At 38.3% G+C, this 17,853-nt stretch overlaps 1 protein-coding gene and 1 pseudogene across 2 annotated transcripts in view; one reads left to right on the top strand and one right to left on the bottom strand.

Annotated features, from left to right (window-relative positions):
* The window catches only part of GAB2 (GRB2 associated binding protein 2), a 189,898-nt gene that overhangs the window by 120,980 nt on the left and 51,065 nt on the right, over positions 1-17,853 (top strand). For both annotated transcript variants that reach the window (XM_045071519.1, XM_045071520.1), the window contains exon 2: positions 14,839-15,139. In XM_045071519.1, coding sequence (XP_044927454.1) covers positions 14,839-15,139 — 301 coding nt within the window. The remainder of the gene's footprint in view (positions 1-14,838; positions 15,140-17,853) is intronic.
* LOC101690302 lies at positions 5,606-7,020 on the bottom strand (annotated as a pseudogene).

Genomic DNA, 17,853 nt, shown 5'->3' with positions numbered 1-17,853 from the left:
AGAATCTTTCCCTGTAGTTATCAAATGACCTGTCACCATTTTTTTAAAAAATCATTTTTTTCTCTATAGCAGTATCACCTTTTTTTCATAAATCTAGTGATGGAGTATGTATGGGTCCGTTTCTTCTGTTGCATTTGCCTATTAGGCTCTCTTTTAGGCTCTCTTTTAGTCTTCTAAATAGCCTTCCTCTCAGTGGTTACCTTTGTTATACCCACCTAGCCCTGGAAATGGAAACTAGCATGTATTCATTATTTACTGTAGCATAACAAATGGTTTAAAACTTATTGGTTTAAAGCAACAATAAGTATTTAATATTTCTTATGGTTTCTCTGGGTCAGGAATTCTGGAGACTTTGACTTTTGGTGGATTTGGCTCAAGCTCTGTCATGAAATTGTAGTCAGAAAGTTGCCTACAGCTACAGGCATATGAAGACTTGACTGGAGCTAAAGTATGTGCTTTTAAGAAGGGCCCATTCACATGGCTGGCAGGAGGCCAAAGTTCCTCACCAAGGACCCTCCTCCTCAGTACTGCTTGAGTGTCCTTACAACATGACAGCTAATTCCAAAGGAGAACAGGAAAGAAGCTGCCGTATCTTTAACTACTTAGCCTTCAAAGTTACACACTATCATTTATGTAATATCCTGTTGGTCATCCTTCCTTATTCAGCATGGGAGGGGGACCACATAAGGCTGTACTAGGAAGTGAGACTCACTGGGGTCTATCTTGGAGACCGGCTATTACACAGAAAAGCAAGAGAAGATAGCTGGCATCTTGTGTATATTTTTATTGTCTACCTGGGAACTTGTATTCTCTATGGCCAAGAATCTTGCCTTGTTTTTACAGTACAAGAATCCCTAGAGCTGGTATGTAGTTGGGAAGGTTGAGAAATACCAGTGACTTTTTGTCTACTCCATTTTGTGTCCTGCTGCTCAGAAGGCTGAACTCTGAAGTTCATTCCTATTTTCACACTGTGATTTCCTAAGGTCCTCTCCCCATCCCCGAGTGGGAAAGACTGAGGACAGCTGGATCTGGTCATAGTTATCAGCCAGCTATTAACAACCTTTCTCTCCATGATGTTTATTTTTCTTCTCTGAGAAACAGTCATTTCCTCCTTATGGTTTGTTCAAATACATTTCCTATCTATGAACATCCTTTTTTTTTTTTTAAGATTTTATTTATTTTAGAGAGCGAACACAAGTGGAAAGAGCAGAGGGAGAGGGAGAGAGAATCTCAGGCAGACTTTGCACTGAGTGCAGAGCCTGACCTGGGGACCATGGGACCATGGACCAGTCCCATGGTCCTGAGATCATGACCTGAGCTGAAACCAAGAGTGGGACCCTTAAACAACTGACTGCACCACCCAGGCAACCCCCCCCCCAATAATCTATGAACATTTTAATTCTCTTATGGAGCAGTTTCCTCTTAAACTTTATTTTGAGTTGACTTTAGTTTCATAGGTAGTTGTAAAAATAATACAGACAGCCTATATACCCTCTATAGTGTCCCTGCAGTGGTAACATCTTCTAAAACTATATTACAACAAGAATGTTGGTATTGATATGGTCAAGATCCAGAACACTTTCATCACCATAAGAATCTCTCATACAGCCATACTCACATCTGTCCCACTCTAAGCCCCTCCTTAACTACTGACAACCATTAATCTGTCTGTTCCTAAATTTTGCCATTTCTTTTTTTTTTTTAAAGATTTTATTTATTTATTTGACAGAGAGAGATCAGAGGCAGGCAGAGAGAGAGAGGAGGAAGCAGGCTCCCTGCTGAGCAGAGAGCCCGATGCGGGACTCGATCCCAGGACCCTGAGATCATGACCTGAGCTGAAGGCAGCGGCTTAACCCACTGAGCCACCCAGGCGCCCAAATTTTGCCATTTCAAGAATGGTAGGTTAGTGCAGTTGTGCAGTATGTAGTCTTTTGGGGATTGGCTTTGTTGTCTTAGCATAACTCTCTCGAGATGCATTCAAGATTTTGCGTGTGTCAGTACTTTTTTTTTTAATTGCTGTGTAGTATTCTATGATAGAGATATATCACAGTTTACTTAGCCATTCACCCACTGAAGGACTCTCAGATTGCTCCAATTTGGAGCTATGACAAATAAAATTTAAACATTCCTGTACAAGTCTTTGTATGAAAGAAATCTTTATTTATCTGGAATAAATACCAGGAGAGCAATTGCTGAGGTATATAGTAGTTGCATGTTTTTAAGAAATGGCCAAAGTTGGGGTACCTGGGTGGCTCAGTCAGTTAAACATCGACTCTGGATTTCAACTCTTGATCGACTCAAGGTCATAAGATTGAGCAGTGGGTCAAGAGAGCCCCCCTCCCAAAAAAAAAAACAAAATGAACAACAAAAATAACAAAAAAGGCCAAATTGTTTTCCAGGGTGGCTATATCATTTTAGATTATTACCAACAATGTTTGCGCGAGTGACCCATTTTCTCTGCCTCATCGCCAGCATTTTGTGTTGTTACAATGTTTTATTTTAACCATTCTGATAAGTCTGGGATGATACCTCAGTGTGTTTTAGTTGTGTTTCCAGAATGGTTAAAGCTATTGAGTATCTTTGGGTGTGCTTATTTGCCATCTGTATATTCTCTTCACTGAAATGTCTTTTCATGTCTTTTGCCCTTGTCTTAATTAGATTATTTCCCTCTTTTAACTGTTAAGTCTTGAGAGTTCTTTATATGTTCTAAACATTATTCTTTGTTGAATATGTGGTTTGCAAATACTTTATCCCACTCTACAGCTTGTCTTTTTACCTTTTAAAAAATTTTATTATTTAAGTATACTTGATACATAATGTTATTAGTTTGAGGTGCACAACATAGTGATTTGACAGTTCTATACACTGCAGCGTTCATCATGATAGTGTTACCATCTGTCATCATACAACATTATTACAGTATTATTGACTATATTCCCTATACTATATTTTCATCTCTGTGACTTATTTTATGACTGGGAGTTTATACCTCTTTATTCCCTTCACCTATTTCACACATTCTCCCCAGTCCCCTCCCCTCTAGCAACTACCAGTTTTTTCTCTACATTTATGAATCTGTTTCTGGTTTGTTGCTGTTGTTTGCTTGTTTTGATTTTTAGATTCCACCAATAAGTGAAATCATATGGTGTTTGTCTTTCTCTGACTAACTTATTTCACTTAGCATAATACCATCTAGGTCCATACATGTTGTCACAAATGGCAAGATCTCACTCTTTTAATGGGTAAGTGACATCCATGGGGCAGGGGGAGGTGTCTGTGGGTGTGTATACCACATCTTCTTATTCATTCATCTGTGGATAGACATTTGAATTGTTTCCATATCTTGGCTATTGTAAATAATGCTGAAATGACTATAGAAGTGCATATAACTGGGGCACCTGGGTGGCTCAGTGGGTTAAAGCCTCTGCCTTCAGCTCAGGTCCTGGGATCGAGCCCCACATCGGGCTCTCTGCTCAGTGGGGAGCCTCCTTCCTCCTCTCTCTCTCTCTCTCTGCCTGCCTCTCTGCCTACTTGTGGTCTGTCTGTCAAATAAATAAAAATCATTAAAAAAAAAAGTGCATATATCTTTTTGAATAAGTGCTTTTAGGGATTTTTAGGGATAAGTGTTTTAGGGATTAGTGGGGAGGTATAAATACCCAGGAGTGAAATTACCAGATCATATGGTATTTCTGTTTTTAAGTTTTTGAGTAATTGCCATATTGTTTTCCACAGTGATTGCACCAATTTACATCTTCACCAACCTTTGTGCACAAGGATTCATTTGCATTTCACCAACCCTTGTGCACAAGTGTTTCCTTTTCTCTGCATCCTCACCAATGCTTGTTATTTCTTTTTAATAATAGCCATTCTGATTGGTGTGAGGCTTATTGTGGTTTTGATTTGCATTTTCCTGATGATGAGTGATATTGAGCATCTTTTCATTTGTCTGTTAGCCATCTGTATGTCTTCTTTGGGATGTCTACTCAAGTCCTCTGCCCATTCTATAATTCAGTTTTTTATTTTTTGCCATTAAGTTGTGTAAGTTCTTTATATACTTTTTATATAACCCTTTATCAGATAAATCATTTGCAAATATCTTCTCCCATCCAGTAGGTTGCTTTTTTGTTTTGTTGGTGGTTTTCTTAACTGTGCAAAAACTTTTTATTTTGGTATAGTCCCACTTGTTTATTTTTGCTTTTGTTTCCCTTGTCTGAGGAAAAATATCCATAAATTTATTGCTGAAGCTGATGTTCAAAAGACTATTGCCTATGTTTTCATTTGGGAGTTTTATGGTTTCAGGTCTCATATTTAGGTCTTTAACCCATTTTGAGTTAATTTTTGTGTGTGGTTTTGGTTTAAGAACTTTCATTCTTTCGCAGGTAGCTGTCCAGTTCTCCCAACACCATTGATGAGAATGTCTTTTCTCCATTGTATATTCTTGCTCACTTTGTCATAGATTAATTGACCTTTTAAGCATGAGTATTGGGGGGGGGCTCCCTATCCTATTCGATTGATCTTTGTGTTTATTTTTGTGCCAGTACCATACTGTTTTGATTAATATAGCTTTGTAGTATATCTTGATATCTGAGATTGTGATGCCTCCAACTTTGTTCTTTCTCAGGATTACTTTGACTCTTCAGGGTCTTTTGTGGTAACATCTAAATTTTAGTATTATTTGTTCTAATTTTGTGAAAAATCCTTTTGGTATTTGATAGGGACTGCATTGAATCTGTCATTTGCTTTGCATAGTATGAACATTTTAACACTAATAATTTTTCCAGTTCATGAATATGATATAGCTTTTCATTTGTTTGTATCATCGTCAGTTTCTTCCATTACCTTCTAATAGTTTTCAGAGTATAGGTCATTTGTCTCCTTGGTTAAATTTATTCCTATCTATTTTTTTTTTTTTGGTGCAATTGTAAATGGGGTTGTTTCTTAGTTTCTCTTTCTGCTAGTTCATTATTTGTGCATAGAAACACAACAGATTCCTGTATATTAAATTTGCATCCTGCAACTTTACTAAATTCAGTTATCAATTCTAATAATATTTTGGTAAATTCTTTAGGGTTTTCTATGTGTAGTATCATGTCATCTTCAAATAGTGAAAGTTTTACTTCTTCCTTACCAATTTGGATGCCTTTTATTTTTCTTCCTGCATGCTTCTAACTAGGACTTCCAGTGCTATATTAAATAAAAGTGACAAGGGTGGATATCTGTGTCTTTTTCCTAATCTTAAAGGAAAAGCATTTACTTTTTCACCATTGAGTGTGATGTTAGATGTGGGTTTTTCATCTATGGCTTTTATTATGTGGCCCTATGTTCCCTCTAAACCAACTTTGTTGAGAGTTTTTATCATGAATGGGTATTGAATTTTATTAGGTGCATCTATTGATATGATTATATGGTTTTTATCCTTCATTTTGTTAATGTGATATATCACATTGATTGATTTGTGGATATTGAACCATCCATGCATCCCCGGAATAAATCCCACTTGATTGTGGTGAATGATCCTTTTTTTTTTTTTTCTCACTGCCTTTGATCAGATCTTTATTCAAAATTTGCTGTCCAAAATGATTTGACTTTTATGAAATAAACAAATTTAGCTTTTTATGAAGTGGGTTTTTTTTCCCACCAAGGGTTTCTTCTGCTTCTTAGCACCAAAAGCCTTCTTTCCTTTCTTCCCTACCACAGTCTTCTGGCCTGGAAACCCCTTCTCCTATGCTTTAGCTTCTAATTTGCCTTATCCATCCGGAGTCTGTGATTCTTGGCCTGGCAAAGAATGGTGTTCTGGCACATGGACTTTGCATATAGGTTTTCATTTGTTTGTATCATCTTCAATTTCTTCCATTACCTTCTAATAGTTTTCAGAGTATAGGTCATTTGTCTCCTTGGTTAAATTTATTCCTATCTATTTTTTTTTTTTTTTGGTGCAATTGTAAATGGAGCTTCAACATGATTCTCAGGTTTTTCGGTGGTTTCTTCTTCAGGACTCTGTGGAATCTTCTTGCACAGTGCTTGGAGGGCTCTTTGGATCTCTGGGTTTTTCAAGATTCTGCTAAGGTCTGTATTAAGCATCTTATGCATTGGAAGGTTGTAGTTACTTTTGAAGGGAGGCAGGCTTATGCCAAGTGACATACTTGCAGATCATCTAATTTGCAGAAATGTGACACATGCCCATCAGGAGCAAATTTAAAATTTTTCAGTTTGGTTACATTAAGTAAAGTAATTCGGGAATGTTTCCAAAGGCCTTGATGACTCCGTGTCCTCATTATAAATGTTGTAGAGTCCCCTGTGCTGAATACAATGACTTTCTTATTTTGCCTTTGCCAGCTCTCATTCACTGAGAGGCATAGACTTTTTTCATGCAATTCCAAGCTTTAATTTTCTTATGAAGTAAAACAGCCTCCTAGGTCTTCTTGCAGTCTTTAACTTTATCTTCAGCTATCAAAAGAAGTTCAGGAACTTTGGCAATATCATGACTTTTAGACATGACCAGCACTGGTAAAGCTGAGGCAGCCCAGGCAGAGCCAATGGCATATCACTTCTGTGTTGTGTTCACTCTGGAGTGCCAACAGCACCAGGTTTGCATTGGTCCATACATGTGACACATATTTCCAAAAGCACTCTGGCCAGAATGGTAAGTGTCACCACCTCGAACTCTGGGAATTTGAACCACAGCTCTACCAGTACCCTAAGATTCAGCACTGGTTTGAATTCACTTACAGCATATGGCTATTTTTGTTTCTATACAAGTTGTTGTGAACAAAGTTCACAATATCAGGTCAAATGGGAGATTTGAACACAGCAAGCAAAGTTAAAATTTTTGCCTGATGACTCCCCCTTTTCACAGTACACTGATGTCAGTGGAGGAGCACACACTGTTGCAGGGAGAGGAGAGGGCCATGCTCCTCTCAACCCTGTGGCTCCTATAGGAAAAGCATGAATGATCCTTTTAATGCATTGTTGAATTGGGTGTGTTGATATTTTGTTGAGGATTTTTAGATTTATGTTCATCTGTGATATTGGCTTATAGTTTTGTTTTATTTTATATATCTTTTTCTGGTTTTAGTATCAGGGTAATGCTGGTCTTATATAAAGAATTTGGAAGCTTTCCTATCTCTTCTGTTTTTTGGAATAGTTTGAGACAAATAAGTATTTATTATTCTTTAATATTTGGTAGAATTCATATATTAAGCCATTTTGGCTTGGATTATTAATTTGTTGGGAGTTGTCTTTTTATTATTACCAGTTCACTTTTGTTACTAATAATTGAGCTATTCTAATTTTCTGTTTCTTCTTAATTTAGTTTTGGAGATTGTGTGTTTCTAGGAATTTATTTCTTGTAGGTCACAGGTTATCAGTTTGTTGGCATGTAATTTTCTATAGTAGTCTCTTATAATCTTTATGGTACTGTCTGGTACTGGTTGTAATTTCTTCTCCTTCATTTCTGGTTTTATTTGAGTCCTCTCTTTTTTTTTTCTTTTTCTTGGTGAGTCTAACTAAAAGTTTAGCAGTTTCCTTTATCTTTTCAAAGAACCAACTTTTGATTTCATTGATATTTCCTACTTTTTTTTAGTTTTGACTTCAGTTATCTCTGCTGTGATCTTTATTATTTCCTTCCATTTACTAACCTTGGGCTTTGTTTGTTCTTCTTTTTCTAGTTCCCTTAAGTGTAAAGTTAGATCATTTATTTAAGATTTTTCTTGTTTCTTGAAGTAGACCTGTATCGCTATAAGCTTCCCTCTTAGGACGGCTTTCATCATATCCCAAAGATCTTGGACCATTGTGTTTTCATTTTTGTTTGTCTCTGTGTGTTTTTTTAATTTTTTTTTTATCTCTTGGTTAATTCATTGGTTATATAGTAGCATGTTGTTTAGCCTCCATATGTTTGTGATTTTTTTAGTTTTGGGGGGTTTTTATGTGTTTTTTAACAGATTAATATTTTATTTATTTATTTAGATTCTATTTGTTTATTTATTTGACAGAGAGAGAGCGCACAAGTAGGCTGAAGGTGAGGGAGAAGCAGGCTCCCTAAGCAGGGAGCCCAATGTGGGGCTCAATCCCAGGACCCTGGGGTCATGACCTGAGCTGAAGAAAGATGATTAACTGACTGAGCCACCCAGGTGCCCCTCTAGTTTTTTTTGTTTTTTGTTTTTAAGTAAATTCCACTCCAGATTCCAGTTCAGGCCCCAAACTCAACACCCTGATATTAAGACCTGAACTGAAATAAAGAGTCAGACACTTCATGAAGCGAGCCACCCAAGTGCCCCTATTTTGTTTTTTATTGTAGTTGATGTCTAGTTTCCTGCTGTTTTGGTCAGAAAAGATACTTGATATGATTTCAATCTTCTTAAATTTACTGAGACTTTTTTTGTTGCCTGTCATGCAATTTTTCCTCAAGAATGTTTCATGTGCATTTGAAAAGAATGTGTATTCTGTTTTGTTTTTTTTTTTTTGATAGAATATTCTGCTATCTTTTAAGTCCTTCCAGGCTAATGTGTCATTCAAAGGCATTGTTTCTGTATTGATTTTCTCTCTACCTGATCTATTTATTGATGAAGTCGGATGTTAAAGTCCCCTACCGTTATTGTGTTATTGTCAGTTTCTCTCTTTATGTCTGTTACAGATTGCTTTATGTGTTTAGGTGCTCCTCTGTTGGGAGCATAGATATTTTCAATTGCCATATCTTCTTTTTGGATTGATCTCTTTATCATTATGAAATGCTCTACTTTGTCCCTTATTACAGTCTTTATTTTAAAGTCTTTTTCCTCTGATACAAGTAATGACATCCTGGCTTTTTTTCTCACTTCCATTTACATCCCTTTACTGTCAGACTGTATGTGTCTTTTGTCCTCTTAACAAAGGCTTTTGAAGAGCAAAAGTGTTACATTTCATTGAAGTCTAATTTATAAGCTTGTCCTTTTATGGATTATGCTTTTGGTGTCAAGTCTAAGAACTCTTGCTTAGCTCTAGATCTGATTGATTTCCTTCACAGTTTTTTTTTTCCCCTAAATGTTTTATAGTTTTACATTTAAGTCCATAATTCATTTTGAGTTAGTTCTTGTATAAGAGGTGAGATTTAAATTGAGGCCCATTCACTTTTTATGGATTCCCAATTGCTTCAGCATTATTTATTGAAAAGACTGTCTTTCTTCTACTGAATTGCTTTTTCATCTTCATCAGCAATCAGTTGAGCATATTTGTGTGGGGCTGTTTCTGGATTCTTTTCCTTTGTTCTATGTGTGTGCTTCTGCCAGCACCACATAATCTTGAGAACTGAAGGTATATAATAATTCTTGGAATCTAGTGAATTAACAACCCCCCTTTATCTTCCTTTTCAAAATTGTTTTAGCTGTTGCTCTTTCTTTGCCTGTAATTTTGTCTACATCTATAAAAACTCTTGCTGAGATTTTGATAGAAATTATGTCAAATCTGAGTATCAGTTTGGTGAGATGTACTATGTTGAGTCTTCTAATCCATGAATATGGTACACTTCTCCATTTGTTTTTTTTTCTTTCATCAGCATTGTATAGCCATCAGCATATTTTGATACATTTATACCTATTTCATTTTTTAAAAACTATGAAAGGCATTTTATTTTTATTTATATTTATTTAAACTATGAATGGCATTTTATTTTTATTTGTATTCACTGCTGGTATATATTAGCAAATTGATTTTTATATATTCATCTTGTATCATGTGACCTTGATGGATTCACTTATTAGTTCCAGGAGTTTTTTGAGTATTTTTTTCTAAATTCCTTGGGATTTTCTATGTGTAAAATTATGTCATTGCAAAGAAGGACAATTTTTTTCTTCCTTTATCATCTGTATGCCTTTTATATCTATTTCTTTTTTGCCCTGACTAGAATTTTCAGCAATGTGTTGAATAAGAGTGTTGTGAGTGAGCAGACATCCCTGCCTTATTCCTGATTTTAGGGGAAAAGCATTAGGTCTTTCAATACAAAGTATAATGTTGGTGTTGATCTTTTGTTGATGCTTTTTATCAAACTAGGAAAGCTCACCCCTCGTCCTATTTTTTTGAGTTTTTATTATGAATAGTTGTCAAATTTTGTCAAAGGCTTTTTTCTGCATCAATTGATAGGACCATGTCGTTTTTCTTTAGCCTGTTAACTTGGTAGATTACACTGATTGATTTTTGAATTTTGAATTAGTTTTACATCCTTGGGACAAGCCCCACTTGGTTATCTTATATAATTCTTTTTATATCTTGCTGAATTCTCTTTGCCTTTTATATTCAAGTCCATGATCCATTTTAGCTTAATTTTTGTAAGAGATTTTGTATAGATAAAAGAACAATCCTGAAAAAGCTTTCTTCTTAATACCATATTCAGGACTCATGTTCTCATGTTCTTCTTGCCTTATGTGTCAGTCATCCAACCGTAGATTTTTCATTTCTGTATCATGGACACTTTCAAGCTGAAGGTCCCAGATTTCCTTATAAATATTTATTAGTGGCCAGTGTTCCTAACAGAATGAAGGGAACAAGATGCTAAAGAACTCACATCATAAAGAATCCACAGTATACCTTTATCTTTCTTAATCTCTTTGCTCTAATTCTCTTGCTGCCTGTCCTCCTTTCCTTCTTCCTTCTGTGAACATTTATATATTTAAACTGCACTTATTAGTTTGAATAAGTTAATATATTTATAAAGTGAAGAAAGTCAGCAGATCTTTGCTGAGTTCTCAAATACGCCAAGCATTTTGCCAAGTACGTTTTGACTACATAGGACCCTAGCATCAAGATGTTCACAGCTTAAAGGAGAGGAAGGTATATAAACAGTTGAAATGCCAAAGAAAGCACAAGCTATGAAGAGAATATAAGACAGGAGCACCAGCTCTACCTGGGGAAGTTAGTAAAGGCCTTCCAGGAGTAGTGATACAAGATGGCCCTGAGGGTACATAGGAATTTTCTAGATAGGCAGTGAGGAGAAAGTCATTCTAGGAACATACAGTAGGTTGTGCAAAGACATCAAGTCATGCAATTGTGTGGCATATTTGAAGAATAATATGTAATTTTTTAAGAACCTATAGTGAGTTCTATGAAATCAGAAGTTTTGCTGTATCCTCAGCATCTAGAATAATCCCTTTATCATCGTAAGCACTAAACAAATATCTGTTCAATGGATGAATGGAAAGGAGGAAGGAAGGAGGCATAAATGAGGGCAGAGAGATAAGAAAGTTTCAGCAATAAAGACCCTTTCTTAGTAACATTTAGCAAAAGCCTACCATAAAAATTCATAGAAGAATAGGAGATGTTGTTCATAATTTACTTGGAAAGAAAAAACAAATACCAAAATATCTGTAATATGTTGCAAAAATGACAGGTCATAAAAAGTACATAAAAAGTGTATGAAAGCTTAGAGGAAGTAGAGGAGGATCAGCTGAGAGGATCAGAGAAGTTGTCATTGCAGCTAGACTTTTCAGAGTTGGTTATACTTGGTTCTCGGTTGTTTGATTTTTTTTTTTTTTTTTTAATGTGCATTGACTTGGAGAGAAAGTGGTGTGGCAGAAGAGGGATGTGAATTGGGGACTAGACCAGACAGCTTTGCCTGCACTGTCATAAATTCATCAGCACTTGATGGGCCGTCATTTATCCGCCTGCACCACTTCCTTGGAAGCAGAACCTGACAGGCTCCGATGTTATCTGTAGCAGACACCTTTTTCTTGTTTCAGAGGGTGTGTCGGTGTGTATTTATGCTCGCACCTGCACACCAGCGATTTGGAGATAGCCCTTTCTGCAGAGACAAGCACTGAAGGGGACACATGAACTGAAGCACAAGCTAAACTATTGACAGTACATTTTAAAAATGCTCCTTGCTATGCACACACTTGTATATGCAGGCACCTGCTGCATACACACACACACACACACACACAGAATTCTGTAGGCAGTGGCCTGGGCAAGATTTTAGGTCACTAAATAAATAGTGCTTATTTTTTTTATTTCCCTCAGCTCTATCCTGTCTATACCTTTTCTTCATTTCAGTCTAAGGCTTATTAGGCACCAGTTATATCCCTATAACCTACTAGATGCTGTAAGGAGTTCACATAAGAAAAATAATTAGTCAATTAATCCAATACATATTCATTGATAGCCAGCTATATGTCAGGCACTATTCTAAAGACTGAAGGTGCAGCATGGAATAAAAAGAACCAATCTTTGCCCTGGTGTTTGCATTTTGGGAGGTAGAGACAGAAACTCAAAAAAATGTGGTATTTTGGGTGGTATGAGAAGTAGTAAGACCACTATTGCAGAGTAAGGGAGAAAGAGAGTGTTAGGGTTGGTTGATCAGGAATGCCCCCCACTACACCCAGTAATAGAACATTTGAATAGAGACTTGAATGGAAGATGTCTGGGGGAAGAGTATTCCAGGCAGAGGGAACACCTAGAGCAAAGACCCTGAGGCAGAAGTATGGGGCCAATGTGGTGAGAGCAGAATGGCTAAGGTAGAGAGTAGCAGGAGATAGTGTAAGAGATGTAGGATGGGAGAAAGGTGACCGTTAAGTCAGACCCACTGGCCATTTTGCAGATTTTGGGTTTTACTCTGGGATGAAAGCTTTTGGGAATTTTGTGCAGAGAAGTGACATGATTTGATTTATATCAACTTCCATGTTGAGCCTCAGTTGCAGGATGAAAGGGTGGAAAAAGGAAGACCACAAAATGGTGGGCTAGACCAAGTGAGTAACAGTGGAGGTGCAAAGAGACCAATTGTACTTGTATTTTGAGCTGTTCGAACCCATAGGATTCATTGTTGGATTAGAATTGGAATGTGAAAGTAGTCAATGATGACTTCAAGATTTTTGATCTGAGCACCTGGAAGGAGGAAGCCGCTGTGAACTGAGACAGGGAAGATTGCAGGAAGAATGGTCTTGAGCACATTGGGTTTAAGATGCCTATTAGTGAAGAGTTAGATAGAAGACTCTGGAGTTCAATAGATGGGTCTTGGCCAGAGGAATAAATTTGGGAGTTGCAGCAAGTAGATGGTTAAGCTGTGATGTAGAGAGAGAAGAGAGTCTGAGAATTGAGTGTGGGAGCATTCCAATATTTAGAGGTCAAGGAGATGAGAAGGAACCAACACTGGAGCCTGAAAAAGTGAGATCAGGGAGAATAGGGGATTTGAGGGTGAGTTCTGAGGCCAAGGGAAAAAGGTGCTTCCAAGATGACATAACAACCAGTATCAGGTGTTGCTGAGAGAGCAAGTAAATCCTGAAAGTGTCCTTAGCCACCTTGATGTCTTTGAGACCTTTCTTGAGTTCTGTCAATGATAGGGGTGGGGCAGCCTGATTAGATAGCTTTCCAAAAAAGAATGGGAAGAGAGAAAACAAAAGACCCAGTAGTATAGAAAACTTTTTGAAGTTTTAGTGTAAAGTGAAGCAGAAAACTGGGCCAGAATTGGAGGGGAATGTGGGATCAAGTCAAGCTTTAAATTTTTTTTCCCAGAATGAGGAATGTTGGTGTCCTGAAGGGAATGATCCTAGTAGGAAGGAAAAATGCAGTGATTCCAGAGAATGGGAGAATGATCCAGTGGTGTCCCCTTGTAGGTGAGAGGGGGTGCACAAATGGAAGGGGTTGGCTTTATATCAGATGAACTGTGCATGCTCTTTAGTAACAGGCTACTTTACTAGAGAGGCAGGCTGGTGGGTAAATTTGGTGAGGGAGCATGTGTAAATTCCCTTAATTGCTTATATTTTCTATGAAACAAAAAGAGTGAACATGCTGGAGATTTAAAGGGGAGAAGTTTCAGAGACTGTTGCCAAAGAGCAAGAGAAAAATCATAGACTAGGCAACTGTGGTAGGATCTGGGGGTAACCTGGAGGCCCCCTTGCAATACAGTAATCTAGTCCTTGGCATTTGTCGTGAGTCAGGGTTGTGTAGCAAGGGCTCTGGCTCTGCCAGGTGGCTACGGCAGGTAGTGGTGATGTTGATTCTCATTCTACACAGAAGCCAGCTCCAAAGTAGGAAGTGACTTAACCTGCAGATCACACCGCAAGTTAGTGGTTAAACGTAGACTCTCCCCAAAGTGCCATTACCTGTTACATCTGTTTACCACTTTGTAATGGTGTCTGCTCACAGATGGCGCTGTCTTGTTGAAGAGATGGAATGTAGAGGACAGCGTAATATGTAATCAAGTGTTAAATTCTATCGTATGGCGTGATACAAGGAGTTTATTCAGTAGTACGTGTTGAGGGCTTCATCTGTGCAAGGCCCGATCATAAGTACTCGGGCCATCACAGTGAGCAAGGGAGCGAAAACAGTCCTGAAGTTCTGTGCTTCCGAGAAGTTGTAGAAGGCTTTCTGTGTGACTCTTCCAAGGCATCATCATTTGGTAAAAAGCACAGTGGACTAACAGTCTGGGAACTTGTTTTTCTGCTCCTTCCTACATGTGACATTTCTTCAACTCACCATGCCTTGGTGGGGTCCCTGTCCATATACCGAGATGCTTTAGTTTTTGCAAGTTCCACCTGAATAAAAGTACTAGGGCTTTGAGTCTGTATTCTAACCTAGGCAGTAATTCCTTGGAAATGTTTTAGTCTCCATCTAACTTCTTGATCTAAAAAATGGGAATCCCACCTCTCATTTTATAGTGATAAGACCCTGTTTCCATAGTAAAATGTTGCACTAACATGCATTCTAAAATCATCCTCCAATTTTTAAACTCTGGGGAAGTATGAAAGAGAGGTGAGGCCATGTCCAGCCTGCAGGTGCAACAGTCCCTGCCCTTAACCTAGTGCTCTCTGAACACCTGTGAGATGCTTTGAAATTACTAATAACTTTTTCCCCCTCTTACTCCTCCTTCTTATTCAGGCCTGGAAGAAACGCTGGTTTATCCTGCGGAGTGGTCGGATGAGCGGTGACCCAGATGTTCTGGAGTACTACAAGAATGATCACTCTAAGAAGCCCTTGAGGATCATCAACCTGAACTTCTGTGAGCAGGTGGATGCGGGCCTGACCTTCAACAAGAAGGAGCTGCAGGATAGTTTTGTGTTTGACATCAAGACCAGTGAGCGCACCTTTTATCTGGTGGCCGAGACGGAGGAGGACATGAATAAGTGGGTCCAGAGCATCTGCCAGATCTGTGGCTTCAATCAGGCTGAGGAGAGCACAGGTAGGAGGACTAACACGAACCTTTCTCCCAGGGGACAAGGTGCTTCCTGCAGGGGGCTTAGCTGTTGGGGCTACGATGAAGGCCTTCGGACTCCCTAAGCAAGGAGAGCAGCTTTCCTCTCTGCAGAGGAGTAAATGGCAAAGAGTTAAGAGTGTGAAGGGTTTGGCCGAAAACCAGAGGGACCCCTGGCCCTACTTACATTCAGATGGGAACCAGAAATGTGTTGAGGTGATGATGAAATTAAGGTACTTTGGGGCGTTTCTTCAGGTCCCTCAGCACCACCTCCTTTGTCAGCCCTGCACCTTTCCCCCCTTCCCTCTGCTTCCTAGTGCTCTGTGCTCTTACCTGACACTCAGCCTGTCGGGCAGCTCACGCTGGGATTCCTGCTCTGGTCCACCTCTGTCTGCTCTAGCCCATCTGCTTCAGACTGCCCTGCACAGTTACACTTGCCACATTGTTTTGTCTGTTGGTTTGGGGGTCCTCTGTGATTCTTGTTGATGCATAATCCAGTGTTCTTTTATATTCACATGGGAGGGGACAGGTAAAAGGTGGAAATACTGAGATATGTTTGGGTTTTGTTGACTTTCACAAAAGAGTAGCCCAACTTTGTATTGTTTAAGATTTATTTATTTGAGAGAAAGCGTGCGGGGAGTGTAAGTGGAGAGAGGAGCAGAGGAAGAGGGAGAGAGATCCCCAAGCAGATCCCCCTCCAAGCACAGAACCCAACATGGGGCTTTGGGGCTCAACACGTGGGGCTGATGCAGGGTTCATCGCAGGACTTGATCCCATGACCCGAGGATCATGGCCCAAGCCAAAACCAGGAGTCCCACATTTGATTGACTGAGCCACTGAGATGCTCTGGGTAGCCTAACTTTTTAAACTGAGTTTTTAAGTTGCAGAAATGCTCTTTGATTTTGTTTGGGCTCATCCCCAACCTGGGGATGACTGAGAAACAGATGTTTTCTGAGGCAGGTGGAGAACTTCAATCAGTAGTTCTTAAAGTGGGTCACACGACAGAATTAAAGAGGACAATTTTTAAAATGTTGATGCAAAGGATCTGTGCCAGATCAGTTTGCTAGGAATCTCAGGGTGGGACGTAGGCATGAGTGACTTTTCACAGTTTCATCCTGAGTGACAAGGGTGTGAGGAACCCTTGCTTATTCCTTACGGCTGGGCGATAGTACATCTATAGAATTTGCTTTGTCCATTCATGCATTAGTGGACCTAGGTTGCTGGCACATTTTGGCTACTGTAAGTAATGCTGGAGAGGACATGGAGCTGTAGCTATCTCTCCAAGGTAATGATTGCAGTTCCTACAGATCTATACCCGAAGAGTTGCTGGATTATATGGTAGTTCCATTTTTAATTTTTTGAGGACCCTCCATACCATTTTCCATACTGACTATACCAGTTTACGTTCCTGCGAGCAGTGTACAAAGGTTCCCTTTTCTCTGCTTGCTTGCTAGCCCTTACCTCTTATCTTTTTAATAATAGTCAATAGGTGTGAGTCAATAATTGCTCATTGTGGTTTTGATTTGATTTACATTTCCCTGATGGTTAATGATTTTGTGCACCTTTTCAGGTAACTTGTTCATATGAATATCTTCCCTGGAAAAAATGTCTATTCAGATCCTATGACCATTTTTTAATTGGGTTATTTGTTCTTGTTTTTGCTATTGAGTTGTGGGAATTCCTTACATATTTTGGATATTAACTCCTCATCAGATATGTGGTTTGAAAGTACATATTTTCTTCCATTTCTTTGGTTGCCTTTTCATCTTTTTACTTTTGCTGTGCAGAAGCTTTTTAGTTTAATGTAGTTCCATTTGTTCTGTTTTTCTTGTTTGTGCTTTTGGTGATATCCAAAAAACCCATTGCCAAGACCAATGTCAAGAAATCTTTTTTCTATGTTGTCTTTTAGGAGTTTGATGGTTTCAGGTGTTACCTTTAAATCTTTAATCCAGTTTGTGTTAGTTTTTGTGAGTGGTATAAGAATGGGGTCCAGTTTCCTTTTTTTTTTTTTTTTGGCATGTTAATACCCAGGTTTCCCAGCACCATTTTTTGAAGATACTATCTACTATCTTTTCCCCCACTGAGTACTCTTAGCTCCCTTGTCAAATATTAGTTGACCATACATGTGGGGGGCTGTTGTATTCCATTGATTTTTATCTGTCTGTTTATGAAAACATAGTCAAAAAAAAAAAAAAGGTCATACCATACTGTTTTGATTACTGCAGCTTTGTAATAGAGTTTGAAATCAAGAAGTGTGATGCTTCCAGATTTGTTCTTTTTTCTCAGGATTGCTTTGGCTATTTGGAATCTTTTGTAGTTCCATATGAATTTTAGGATTGTTTTTTCTATTATTGTAAAAAATGCCATTGGAATCTTTATTGAGATTTCCAGGAATCTATAAGTGGCTTTGGGTAGCATGGATATTTTAACAATGTTAATTCTTCCAATCCATAAACATGATATATCTTTCTATTTATTTGTGTCAAAGTTCTTAATTTTTGAATGGGCTGCATTTTTGCTTTGCGCCAAGCTCTCTAAATTATGTAGTCTGTTAGGCCTGGGCTAGATGTCCTGTCCTAGGAATTCTTTGATTTTCTTCTTCCTTGCAGAAGGATTAGGAGTCCCCATTTTACCCTTAAAATCTTTGGTATAATCTTTGTTTCCTGTATGGAATTTCCTGGTTTCCCCAAATCTTTGTCATT

Source organism: Mustela putorius, unplaced genomic scaffold (assembly GCF_011764305.1).
Source record: "Mustela putorius furo isolate JIRA1106 unplaced genomic scaffold, ASM1176430v1.1 tig00003987_pilon_pilon_pilon, whole genome shotgun sequence".
NCBI classification, from domain to species: domain Eukaryota; kingdom Metazoa; phylum Chordata; class Mammalia; order Carnivora; family Mustelidae; genus Mustela; species Mustela putorius.
The sequence above is the reverse complement of the archived record's forward strand: the minus strand, read 5'-3'. Positions and strand labels throughout refer to the sequence as shown.